General features: G+C 47.7%; 2 protein-coding genes across 4 annotated transcripts in view; both read left to right on the top strand.

Moving 5' to 3' along the window:
- LOC118639361 (agouti related neuropeptide) overlaps positions 1–3184 on the top strand; it is a 60380-nt gene extending 57196 nt beyond the window's left edge. Inside the window, exons 1-6 of one of the 3 annotated variants that reach the window (XM_036275733.1) lie at positions 447–644; positions 1157–1335; positions 2195–2247; positions 2369–2498; positions 2681–2766; positions 2965–3184. In XM_036275733.1, the coding sequence (XP_036131626.1) occupies positions 2372–2498; positions 2681–2766; positions 2965–3147 (396 nt within the window). In that variant the 5' untranslated portion in view covers positions 447–644; positions 1157–1335; positions 2195–2247; positions 2369–2371 and the 3' untranslated portion in view covers positions 3148–3184. Of the gene's footprint in view, positions 1–316; positions 345–446; positions 645–1154; positions 1336–2194; positions 2248–2368; positions 2499–2680; positions 2767–2964 lie in introns of those variants that run through there. The other 2 variants (XM_036275734.1, XM_036275735.1) reach the window with 2 other exon arrangements.
- A 729-nt stretch (positions 3185–3913) lies between these two features.
- Positions 3914–13625, top strand: part of ATP6V0D1 (ATPase H+ transporting V0 subunit d1) — a 47409-nt gene continuing 37697 nt past the window's right edge. Inside the window, exon 1 of the mRNA XM_036274434.1 lies at positions 3914–4151. Within this exon, the coding sequence (XP_036130327.1) occupies positions 4022–4151 (130 nt within the window). The 5' untranslated portion in view covers positions 3914–4021. The remainder of the gene's footprint in view (positions 4152–13625) is intronic.

The following is a 13625-nucleotide window of genomic DNA, read 5'->3' on the forward strand; positions in this document are numbered from 1 at the left end:
GATTCTGGTCAAGGGCACATACCTTGGTTGTGGTTCAATCCCTGGCCCTGGTTGGGGTTATGTGGGAGGCAACCAGTTGATGTGTCTCTCTCACATCAATATTTCTCTGGCTCCCACTTTATCTGAAAAACAATGGAACAGTATCCTTGGGTGAGGATTAGCAATAACAACAACAAAAAAAGCATAACCATAACACCATCATCACCCTGAAAAAATTCACAATTATTCTTTAGTATCATCAAACATCCAGTTTTATATGTATTTCTCTAATCATCCCACTGTGTTGTGATGGTTCTCTTAACTGTTTCTCCCACAGGACCTGATAAGGGACCCAGGCTTCCCATGTGAGTGCCTCAGCCCTTGTCTATCACTATTCATGGAGATGATAGACCTGTGTGTACACACTCAGGTGAAGACAGCCACTGCTCTGTAGATAAGTAAAGACACTGTGTGCCTGAGAGGGAAGAGGACCCAACCTAGAATATGAAGAGCTGTTCTTAGCATGGGTGCTGACCAGGCCCACCTCAATCACCCAGGGCACCTTTCTAAAATCCACACTCAGTCCCTGCTCCCCACCACTGTCTCTTCAGCTAGAATCTCCAAGGATGGGGCAAGGGCACAAAGATTTGGGGAACATGACTCAGGTATATGTATATTTGATGCATTGCCCTTCCTAGCTCCAAATGGCCCCCACCAGGTTGGGGTCACACATGGAATCTGGATACCTTTACTGTGCACCACTCTGAAAAGATAAAGCCCTGGGGTGGGCCACCAGGCCCAGCTACAGCCTCTAGGAGAGAAAGCCCATTGTCCAGGGAGGCCTTGACACAAGGTTAGCTTTGTGACAGAGTCACCAAAATAGCCAGCACCTTTCTCAGGGGAGAAACGGGATCGGCCCTTTGCTGAATTACTCAGGAACCACCTCTCAGAGAGGCTTTCCCTGAGTCCCCAGCCCTCCCCACCCTCAGCAGTAGTGTGATCCTTTGAGCTCCTAGGACTGTTACCCTGAGCCAACCACAAGGGAATTTAATGCCAGCCTGACCCTAGAACAGACATCAGTGCCAATCTGTGGAAGAAGTTGCTTTAAGGCCACCCTCTGTGGAGCATCTCCCAAGGCAACCCACACTCCAACACCAATTGTTGGTGTTCACACTAGGCCAAAGGCTACCAGATGACAACCTATAATTTCTACCCGCTGTTGAGAGAACTTCCTCGGGTCTTTGCCTGGTCAGAATAGCCTGTGTGAACCTGGACTACAAACAGCCCCTTCATCCTCCTCCTGCTGCCTTGGGCCAATCCAGTTTGTACACTGAGACCTTGAAGCTGATTCAGGCTGTATCCTTTTCCCTGATGTGCAAGTGTGTGATAAATAGCCCTTCAGAGGGGAGAGGGAAGGCAAGGGTCCTGTATGTACTACTATCTCCACAAAAGGGGAGTTCTCACCACAGCCTCGTGCTGATGAGACCAGGCGTGGGCAGAGCCCTAACAACGCAAGGAGGAAGAGAGCAACCATTAGCACTAATGAGGCAGGCGGCTTGAAAGCTTTTTACTTGGAAGCTGCTCACCCACCCAGGGAACAGTCCGTTCTGCTTCCTTGGCTTCCAGGAACCCCAGGCAGAAAGGGGTTTGGGGACAAGAGAAGGGGTGAGGGTCTTGGAAAAGCCTGGAGGGAGAAGGGGGAGAGGAGGCAAAGCCAGAGATAGAAGCAGGAATGTCTGGTGTTGGCTAGGTGGGCTTATCCCCTCCCTTTCTCCCCCAAAAACCCTGGGCTCCAGGTCTGTACCCCACCTCTGCCCCACTCTGGTCACTGGCCCATCACCCCCTTCAATGCCCTTGACCCAAGTTCCTGGAAGCAAAGCAAACAACATGCCCCATAGTGTCTGAGTGAGCGTCTCCACGGCCACAAATTAAATTAAGCATTCAGGGCCGCCTGCCTTGTTACTGCTAATAGCTCCAGCCTGCCCCCTTCACCCCAGGTTCCTGTCCTACAGAAATTTGGGGTCCCTGGGCACCCTATCTTATTCTCAAACTTTACTTGGCTCCTGGAGACCTCACCCACAATTGGGTGAGCACCCAAAAGCTCAGGTTCCAGAGAGGCCTGAACTGAACCCCCCCTCCTCTGGGGAAGGACCCTCATGCCCTGGCTTCAGGAAATAGTCACGTGTGGGCCCTTCATTAGACCCTGCTATATAAGCTGAAGGCACAGGGTGGCCAGGAATTCTCCGGGCAAGGATCCAGCAAGCAGAAGTAAGTCCTCAGGTTGGGCAGAGACTCCTATTCTCTGGGAGGCTTCTCTTGGGGGTAGGGCACTTAGAGGGTGCTCCAAGGATGAGGAGGGACTAAGTGGTGGGTCTTCCTACTGAGCCAGGCCATGCTGACCACAATGCTGAGCTGTGCCCTGCTGCTGGCACTGCCTGCCATGGAGGGGGTCCAGATGAGTTTGGCACCCCTGGAGGGCATCAGAAGGCCTGATCAGGCCCTGTTCTCAGAGCTGTCAGGTCAGTGTGGGCAGGGGTGGGTCTGGGTGGGGCTTGGACACCCTTTTGCCACAAACTATTTGGCCTGGTATGAGCCCCTCCTCTCTTCCCAATCCCAGGCCTGGGAGGTGGGTGTGCATGGTGGGGTTGGGGGGGGGGGGCTGTTGGTGGAGGGTGTTCTGCCCTCACATCATTTGTCACAGGCCTGGGCCTGAGGCCTGGGCTGAAGAGGACAACTGCAGAACAGGCAGAAGAGGCTCTGCTGCAGGAGGCTGAGGACTTGGCAGAGGTAACTGTTCAGGGAAAGGGGTGAGGGCACAGGCCCTGGGAGGGGACATCAGGCATCGTTCCCGTTCTCCATTTCGTGACCCCCTCACTTGGAGCGACACTGCAGACCTCCATGCTCCACTGCCATCCCACTTAAACCATGGCAGGTGAGGTCCTCGGACTTGCCTTCGAGGTCCACGCTCCCACACTCCTCCTGCAGGTGCTAGATCCGGAAGGACGCGAGCCACGCTCCCTGCGTCGCTGCGTGCGGCTGCATGAGTCCTGTCTAGGACACCAAGTACCCTGCTGTGACCCATGCGCCACGTGCTACTGCCGGTTCTTCAACGCCTTCTGCTACTGCCGCAAGCTGGGTACTGCCATGAACCCCTGCAGCCGCACTTAACTGGTCAATGTCAGAGTTGGGGCTAGGACAGGGAGGGTGGGGCGTGAATAAAGTTTGGGACCAACCCCAAGGCTGTGGCATTATTTCGAATGAGGCCTTTGGAGGGGGTAGGTCACAGCAGGGATGGGAATGCCGCCCAAACCTAGAAACCACATATCTACCCCAGGGCCCGGAAAACCCCATCATCTGAGTTACTTATACGCACGCTCTTAGGGCACCAGGAGCCGTTGGGGGAAGCAGAGGAGAGCCGCTCTCCAGCCCTCAAGACTCTTGTATAGTAAATGAGGGGAAGGGGGTGCGTACCGCTGAATGGGTTGTAACTTCTGGCTGGCGAGCAAGCATTAGGCTCCCGGGCCTGCTTGCAGCTAACTCGATGTGTGACCCACAGCGAAGGCTGTCCTTGTCATACCTCAATTCCCTTGAGGACAGATTGACTCAACAGTCTGGAATATTTCCAAGTATAAATAGCTCCCAGCTTTACTCAGCACGCCCCCACAGTGCCAGATGCAAGAAACCCGAGAAAGTTAAGAGGACCAAGTCCAATTTCCACGGCCACGGGCGCCACCGCGCGGTGGGTCTTAGACACTCCAAGCTGCTCTAGCTGGGAGCCGGAGGCGCTCCTTCCCTCGCGCAGGCGCCAGAGGGCCGTCACAGCTCATATTTGCGCAATGCTTCCACTCGAAGCCACCCGGAAGGTGGGAATCGCTCAGAGCTCCAACCCGCTGAGGTCACGTGACTCTCTTGTGCACCACCTGACATACTTGACAGTCCGCTGCGAGCGCCGAGTCAGCTGATCTTGGAGTTTTCGCTGCGTGCCTACGGCTCAGGGTTCTCCGGTCCCACCGCCCCTGCCGCCGCCGCAGCCGCCGCCACCATGTCGTTCTTCCCGGAGCTTTACTTCAATGTGGACAATGGCTACTTGGAGGGACTTGTGCGCGGCCTGAAGGCCGGAGTGCTCAGCCAGGCGGACTACCTCAACCTGGTGCAGTGCGAAACGCTCGAGGGTGAGCCGTGGGGCCGGGATGCTCGGCCTTAAAAGGCCGACAAGGAGGCTGGCTCGGGCCTGCGGGTTCCGAATTCTGTGCGGGGAACCCGAAGGGGGGGTTCTCGAAGGGCCTGAGAGGCCTCGCTGGGAATCCGGGGGTTGGTGGCGGGTGTGCTGGAAGAGAATCTACCTCCAGCTGCGGCTCGGCTCAGGCCTAAACGCACACAAAGCTTTAAAACCGCAGTGGTTCGCCTCTGCTGAGGTCGCCTCTTCCACGGTTATGCCTTGCCTCGCAGTTTGGAAGAGAGGATCTCTCGGGAGTGGTTGGTCGAGATGTGCCCATACAAGTGTCTTTAACCTGACGTAGCCAGAGTGAGCTGTCCCGTGGCAACGCTTAGGGAAACTAAGCGGAAAAGTCCCCCACTTCCCTACCAAGACACTTGAGATCATTGTATCTTCCCCCTTGGTCCAGGGGTGAACCTCCTGGGGAATTGCTGAGCCTGCTTGGAGTTTTCTCCCATCGCGGAACCACTAGCTGAGCAGAGTCTTCTGAAGGCAGTGTTCGAGAGAGCAGGATGTGGCCATACAAATCTGAAAGTTCATACACATGTATTTGGCCGATACTTCCCAAACGCTCAGCGAGAAAAATCTTGTTGGGATAGGGTTTCATAGCACAAGAATCGTGAGAAGCTGAGTTCCCTTTTCTTCTCAGAACACACAGCTTCAAAGTGGGATGGACCCCCCTGAGATACAGTTGCATCAAATTTACTGAATTAGCCCTGGCCGGTTTGGCTCAGCGGTTAGAGCGTCAGCCTGCGGTCCAGAGAGACCCGGGTTCGGTTCCCGCTGGGGGCGTGTATCTCGGCTGCAGTTTGTCCCTGGCCCTGGCTGGGTCGTGTGGGTGACGACCACTCGATGTGTCCCTTTCACGTTGATGTTTCTCTCTCTCTCCCTCCTGCTCTATCTGAATAAAAAATGGAAAAATGTCCTCGGGTAAGGATAAAAAAAATTTTTTACCGAATTAGAGATGCCCCTGATTCCAGTCTTTGCCTCCTCTACCTCCCCCAGGTGGTATTGAAGGGCGCAGTGGATGGAATGTGAGTTCCCATCCCTGACCCCCAAGTGTACTCTTGAACTAGTCTCACGGTAGCTGGAGGGGGAAGATGACCAGATGATTAACCCTTTGGAGAAAAATTTCAAATAAAAAATGTATTGAGGTTAAAAGTGGGGGGAAAAAAAAAAAAAAGAAGCTCTGGATGGTTTGGCTCAGTGGTTGGAGCGTCGGCCTGCGGACCAGAGAGTCCCAGGTTCTGTTCCCACTAGGAGCAGGTACCAAATGAATGAATGAATAAAAGTGAGCTAAGTTAAAAAAAAACACACTAGTTTTTGTTTACCTTGCATTAATGTAAAAACACATACCTTTAATTTTTAAAACTTATTGAAGTTAAAATACAATTGTGGACTTTATGGTTTTAACATAAATGTTCAAAAAAGGTTGTTCACCTCCTTTATGGGAGTGGAAGTGGGGAAAGACAGGAGAGCACTTAGGGTGCTGTGTTGTAAGAGTCTACCAGCAACCTGATTGTCCTCACTGTTGGGAAAGGAGGAGAAACAGGGAGGCTCTCTGGGTAGGGTCTGGCATACAGTTGGCACTTAATGTGAGTTTTGTGGACTGACTGGGACTGGAGGAAGATCTTTGCTTAAATCTGAAGGTGAACCTCCATTGATTACCAACTGGCATTTGGTAAACTTGTTTCTCTTCTAGGCTTTCCTCATACTTGCTGCTGACTCCTCCCTATCCCTACCTGACTCCCCCCCCCCCCCCCCCTCCAGCTTCTGAGGCCACAGGGTACCCATCTTCCCAGCAAGACCCTACATCATCTTCCGTAAACATGTTAGGCCATTATTTCTGCAACACTTCTTGGGACATAGGCCCCTTATGGACCACCATACAGACCTAATGACATTCAGGGATTCCCTTGCTCTTTCACATGTATTCCTTTCTCTCACACAAGCCATTCCTCCAGCTCTTGGTGCACATAGTGTGGTGGTCTTCAGAGTTAGACAAATCTGAATTTGAATCCCAGCCCTGCCAATTACTGGATTAACCTTAGACAAATTATTTAACCCCTTTGGACCTTGAGTTCTTCATTTAGTATGTTAATAGTACCTATCTCAGAAGGTTGTGAAATGTCAACAAACTTTTATGTGTAAAACACTTAGCTCAGCACCAAGCACAGTGTAAACGCTGAGTAAATGTTCTTGTTTTCAGTACTATTCGAACCTGCCATTTCCTCTGCTTTCTTCTTGCCCCCATGAAGCCCAGTGACTTCCACCCTTTAAGGCCCAGCCCCAGTGGAACCCCATCTTAGAACCTCTTTGTGGCCATGCTAGACCAGAATGTTGTCCCCTCTACCCAATTACAGCCCCTGTGGTGTTTGTGCTGTTTTCCTAGATGTTTCTTGAAATAGAGTTTGGGATTTGGGGGACCTTCTATGCCAGAGATACTCAGGACTTTCAGGGGCTAAGGATAACCAGAAGCAGGAAGAAGTGATCAGAACCCCATTTTGTCCTCTACAGAAAGGCCTTCTCTGCTTCTGAAGGTGACACCAGAGTCCTGGCCTCCAGGCCTTTGTTTCTGGATGTTTTTGCCTCTCCATCCCAAAGGGGAAGGGGAAGGGGTAGGGGAAGGGGAAAGGGGAAAGGGAAGCGGAAGGGAAGTGGGAAGAGAACACCAAGGAAGCCTGTGGTGCCTAGTGAGATCTGTAGCTGTGTCCTGAAATGATGAGATTTCCAAAGAACATGTTTCAGGTATTTTGACATTTCTCAGAAGGTGCAGCACATTGGGCTGAGGGTGTTTATGTGTTCTGCAAGCCAGGGCAAGTGGAGACCCTCCACCACACCCTAGCTTTCCTCCCTGGGTTCCACTCCAGCAGGGCATCTGCTATTGACTTTTTCTTTTTTTTAAACCTCACCTGAGGACATTTTTGCATTTATCTTCAGATAGACTGAGGTGGGGGGGCAGCACAAACTGCAACTGAGGAACGTGCCCCTAGCAGGCACTGAACCTGGGACTCTCCGGTCCGCGGGCCGACACTCTAACCGCTGAGCCAAAACGGCCAGGGCTATTGACCTTTTCTGCTAGAACTCGGTCTCTGAGCATCTCTGAATTCCAGGTGTCCTCCATTGTCTATCTTGCTTGATTATCTTTTCTCAGAGGTTGGAGAAAGAACCTGGAGAGGTCCTACCCACTTTGGTGAGGGGACAGAAAAGTTGGATGGTCATAAAAAGTCTTTCCAGCTCTGAGTGTTTCTTGATGTGTTGAGTACCTTCTGGGAACTGGGTCTCAGATTGTGGGGAAGGGGGAGGTGGGTCAGATATCTACAAAAAGAAAACATACAGTGTTACTTTGAATGTTTACATTTATTCAACATACAATTATAGAGCACCTATTTTATGCCATAAGAACTGAGATACTTTGTTAAATGATGTTGTCTTTTTTTTTTTTAATCCTCACCTGAGCACATTTTTGCATTTATCTTCAGATAGAGTGGGAGGGAGAGAGGAGGGAAGAGAGAGAGAGAGAAACATCGACTGGCTGCCACCCACATGACCCCAGCTGGGACTGGGGACAAATTGCAACCGAGGTACGTGCCCTTAGCGGAAACCGAACCCAGGACTCTCTGGTCCTCAGGCCAGTGCTCTAACTGCTGAGCCAAACCAGCGAGGGCAAAAGTTAAAAAGCTATTTATTTATTCAACTAAATATTAGAGTCCATCTAAATAAGAAATAATGATAGAAAATTGATTAAGTAGATTATGGTGCAGTCATATAATAATTAAAATAGTATTTTAATTTTTAAAATATATATTTTTATTTATTTTTTAGAGAAAGGGAGAGAGAGAAACATCGATGTGAGAGAGACACATTGATCAGCTGCCTCCTTCATGCCCCCTCATGCAGGATCAAGCCTGCAACCTGGGCATGTGCCCTGACTGGGAATCAAACTGGCACCTCTCAGTCCATGCGACGATGTTCAATCCACTGAGCCACACAGGCCAGGCTGAATTTTAGTTTTTTATTGGCATGTAAAATGCCAAATTGTTATGTAAGGGAAAAAAATATAAATAAGAGATGTATAATGTGTTTTCTTCAGTTACTGTTGACATTTAATATTCTATTAGTTTCAGGTGTATAACATAGTGATTAGACATTTATATAACGTATAAAGTGATCCCCGTGACAAGTCTAGTACCTATCTGACACCATACATCGTTATTATAACATTATTAACCATATTCCTTATGCTGTACTTTCCATCCCAGTGACGATTTTGTAACTGCCAATTTGTACTTCTTAATCCCTTCATTTATTCACCCAGCCCCTAACCCCCCTCCCACCTGGCAACCATCAGTTTGTTCTTCTTATCTATTAATTAGTTTCTGTTTTGTTTGTTCATTTATTTTGTTTTTTAGATTCCACATATAAGTGAAATCATATGGTATTTGTTTTTCTCTGTCTGATTTATTTCACTTGGGATAATACCCTCTAGATCCATCCATGTTGTCGCATATAGTAAGATTTCATTCATTTTTATGGCTGAGTAGTATTCTATTGTATGTATATATACCACATCTTCTTTTTTTTTTTTTTATTTATTTATTTTTTTATTTTTTTTTTTTATCCTCACCGGAGGACATTTTTTCTATTTTTTTTTTATTCAGGTAGAGTGGGAGGGAGAGAGAGGAACAGAGAGAGAGAGAAACATCGATGTGAAAGGAACACATCGAGTGGCTGCCACCCGCACAACCGACCAGGGCCGGGGACAAACTGCAACCGAGGTACGCGCCCTTAGCGGGAACCGAACCCGGGTCTCTCAGGACCGCAGGCCGACGCTCTAACCGCTGAGCCAAACCGGCCAGGGCTACCACATCTTCTTTATCCAGTGGTCTATTAGTGGACACTTAAGTTGCTTCCATATCTTGGCTATTGTAAATAATGCTGCGATGAAAATAGGGATGTGCCCTGACTGGGAATTGAATCAAGACCTCTCAGTCTATGGGACAGTGCTCAATCCACTGAGCCACACTGGCCAGGCAGGTCAAGACTAATTTAAAAAAACAGCCCTGGCTGGTTTGGCTCAGTAGTTAGAGTGTCGACCTGCGGTCCTGAGAGACCCGGGTTCGGTTCCCACTAAGGGTGCGTACCTCAGTTGCAGTTTGTCCCTGGCCCTGATCAGTCATGCGGGTGGCAGCCACTCGATGTGTTCCTTTCACATCGATGTTTCTCTCTCTCTCTCTGTTCCTCTCTCTCCCTCCCACACTACCTGAACAAAAAAATGGGAAACTGTCCTCGGGTGAGGATAAAAAAAACAAAACCAAAACCAAACCACAATACTATTATTCATCCTTTAAAAGAATAAACAATAACTTGTTAATGTCATCAAATATCCTTTTAAGTGTTCAGATTTCTTTGTCTCAAATTGTTAAAATATAGTTTGTTTCCATCAGGATCCAAATATGATGCTGTCTCAAGTCTTTTAATGTATAGGTTCTCTGTCTCTCTTAGTTTTCCTTTTATTAATTTATTTTTAATTATTATTTTTTTTCTTTATTGATTTTTAGAGAGAGAGGAATGGAGAGGGAGAGAGAGATAGAAACATCAATGAGAGAGAACATCAGTTGGCCACCTCCTGCATGCAACCCACTGGGGATTTGGCCCACAACCTGGGCATGTGCCCTAACCAGGAATCAAACCAGTGACCTCTTGGTGCATGGGCTGATGCTCAACCACTGAGCCATATTGGCGGGGCTCCTTTTATTTATTGAAGAAGCCAGCTTATTTGATATATAGATTTTCCCTCCATCTCAATTTTGCTGATTATATCCCTGCTGTCTAGTTTAACACGTTCCTCTGTCCCTTATTTTTCCTGTAAATTAGTAGTTACACAGATGCTTAATTAGATTAGCTTTTTCAAAAGAATATTTAATAAGTAATATTTGTACTTCTATTGGGAGGCACATACTATCTAGTTGTTTCTCTTTTTGTGACATAAGGAATCATTGACATTTATTGCCTAGAATCATTATTTTATTTTATTTTTTTTTTAAATCTTTATTATTGAATGTAGAATGTATTACAGATGTTCCACATTTTTCCCCCATTGACTCCCTCCTCCCCACTCCCACCCTCCTCCCGCCTTTTCCCACACTATTGTCTGTGTCCATTGGTTATGCATATAAGTTCTTTGGTTTATTTCTTCCCACTCCCCAACCCCTTTCCCTTTGAGGTTTGTCAGTCTAGCAATGAATTTGTGCTTCTTAATCCCTTCACCTTTTTCACCCATTCCCCCAACCCCCCTCTCATCTGGCAACCAACAAAATGTTCTCTGTATCTATGAGAATGTTTCTGTTCTACCTGTTCATTTTGTTTGTAGATTCCATTGTCCATAGATATGTATTCATTGCCATTTTGTTTGTTCATATTTTTTATCTTTTTCTTCAAGAAGACCCTTCAACATTTCATATAATAATGGTTTGGTGGTGATTAACTCCTTTAGCTTTTCCTTGTCTGGGAAACTATATGGCCATTGATTCTAAATCACAGCTTTGCAGCTATCCTGTAATCTTGGTTGTTGGTTCTTGCTTTTCATCACTCTGAATATTTCTTGCCACTCCCTTCTGGCCTGCAAAGTTTCTTTTGAGAAATCAGCTGACAGCCTTATGGGAACTCCCTTGTAGGTAACTAGCTGCCTTTCTCTTGCTGCTTTTAAGATTCTGTCTTTGTCTTGAACCTTTTGCATTTTGATGATGATGTGTCTTGATGTGGGCCTCTTGGGGTTCATCTTGTGTGGGACTCTCTGTGCTTTCTGGACTTGTATGTCTGTTTCCTTCACCAAGTTAGGAAAGTTTTCTGCCATTATTGTTTCAAACAGGTTTTCGATTTCTTGTTCTCGCTCTTCTCCTCTGGCACCCCCAAGATGCGAATGTTGGCACGCTTGAAGTTGTCCCAGAGGCTCCTTACACTATCCTCATTTTTTTGGATTCTTTTTTCTTTTTGCTGTTCTGATTGGGCGTTTTTTGCTTCCTTATTTTCCAAATCGATGGTTTGCTCCTTGGATTTACGTACTCTACTATTGAAGCTGTGTAAATTATTCTTTATTTCAGTTAATGCCTCCTTCATTTCTGACTGTGCATCCATCATTTTTGACTGGTCCTTTTTTATGCTCTTGAGGCCCTCACTAAGTTCACTGAGGTTCTCACTGAGTTCATTGAGTATCCTTATAATCAGTATTTTGAACTCAGCATCTGTTAGGTTGCTTATCTCCATTTTGCTTAGTTCTTTTCCTGGGGTTTTGTTCTGTTCTTTCATTTGGGACCTGTTTCTTTGTCTCCTCTTTTTGGCTGCCTCCCTGTGTTTGTTTCTGTGTATTACTTAATGAGAGGTATGGGCTATCTGAGGCCAGATGCTGCTTGTATGAGAGAATTTAGGAAAACCTGAAGCAGGATCCAAGACAGGCCAATCCTATGGTTAAGCAACTGGCAACAGCTTGGGCGGGCCTGAAAGTTGGGTGGGGCGGAGCCTCAGGGAGTCACCAGGGCGGGGCAACCAGTGTGAGCCAGGTTGCTGGAGTCCCAGATATGGCGACTGTCTGCCACCCCAGGGAAGGGCTCACCAAAGGAACAAAGGCCTCTGACAGCATGTTTGTTCCGGAGAAAGCCCCCTCTCCAGCCTTCACTCCAGTGCCAAACAGCTCAGTTCTTCCCTGTATGTCTCTGGTGCCCCTCGAGCTGCCTCCCCTCCAATCTTAGAGGGAGAGAGTCTGATAAGCTCGTGTGCGGGGACCCTTTAAGGAGCTTCCTGGGGCTCCAGCCGCTTCAGCTTCCCTGAGCCTCAGTTCCTGCTGGTTTTTCCAGCCAGAAGTTATGGGGACTTCTATTCCTGGCACTGGAACCCTGAGCAGGGCACCTGGTGTGGGACGGGGACCCCTCAGTCCTCAGGGAGGACCTTCCCAGCCGAGGTATCCTGATTTTTATCCGCCACACGTGGGTGTGGGACCAGGGGTCTCCACCGGCCCTCCGCCCCTCTGCCCCTCCTACCAGTCTGGATGTGGCTGCTGCTTTAATTCCGTAGTTGTAGGACTTCCATTCAGCCTGATTTCAGGCGGTTTTGAATGATGGTTGTTCTGTAGTTTAGTTGTAACTTTGATGTGGTTGTGGGAGGACGTGATACCGCGTTTACCTATGCCGCCATCTTGACCGGAAGTCCTAGAATCATTATTTTAATAGGGCTTGCAGAATGGTGATTTTGTGTGTTTCCTTCTGCAGTTGCTAGTTTGAATACTTTTATACCTGGAAACAGTAATCCACTACTTGGTTACTCTGAAATACAGTCTACATAGGAGAGGCAGGATAAATGCTTGATTCTTTCCCATATATACCAGCTTTCCAAATAATAATTTGTTTTCTAACATCCTCCAAAGATGATGAATGAGGTTTGTTATTCTTTTTGTTTTAGTGTAATGCAGTATGGATGTTAATATATTTGTTGTGATGTTCAAATGGGCCCTTCGCCAGTGGGAGCTTATTCAATAGCCTGCTAAGTCTTTTTGACACAACCTTGTAGACTTTGAGAGCTTCCTTACTTCTGGATAACAGTATGTTCGCATCTTATTTTGTGCATTTACTGACCCAGACCTAGAGTCATCATTTCTCTTAGGGGACCTGGTTCTTTTTATTGAAAACTGATATTTAGAGACCATAATTTGAGTCCAAAGGGTTCTCATTGCTACTGGGTTGGTCATTGTTTCTAGGATTTTTCTATGGATTAGTTCTTTTATTACTCAGAAATTTGGAAAATACAGAAAAGCAGATAGCTTGCTAGTGGTACCAGAAGCCAGTTTCCTAATTTGGAATGCAGGTACTACCTGACACTTGGGCCAGTCAGGACATCTCCTTCCTGTTGTAAAGAAATGTGATTGCCCTGGCCGGTTTGGCTCAGTGGTTAGAGCGTCAACCTGTGGTCCATAGAGTCCCGGGTTTGGTTCCCGCTAAAGGTGCATACCTCGGTTGCTGTTTGTCCCTGGCCCTGGTTGGTCGTGCAGGTGGCAGCCACTCGATGTGTCCCTTTCACGTCGATGTTTCTCTCTCTCTCTCTTCCTCTCTCTCCCTCCCACTCTATCTGAACAAAAAATGGAAAAATGTCCTTGGGTGAGGATTAAAAAAAAAAGAAATATGATTAAGCCCTGGCCGGTTTGGCTCAGCGGTTAGAGTGTCGGCCCGCGGAACAGAGAGTCTCGGGTTTGGTTCCCGCTAAGGGCACTTACCTCGGGTGCAGTTTGTCCCCGGTCCTGGTTGGGTTGTGTGGGTGGCAACCACTTGATGTGTCTCTTTCACATCGATATTTCTCTCTCTCTCTTCCTTCCTTTCTCCCTCCTGCTCTATTTGAAGATAAATGCAAAAAAAAAAAAAAAAAAAAAAAAATTCCTCAGCTG

This window comes from Molossus molossus, unplaced genomic scaffold (genome assembly GCF_014108415.1).
Source record: "Molossus molossus isolate mMolMol1 unplaced genomic scaffold, mMolMol1.p scaffold_m16_p_21, whole genome shotgun sequence".
Lineage (NCBI taxonomy): Eukaryota > Metazoa > Chordata > Mammalia > Chiroptera > Molossidae > Molossus > Molossus molossus.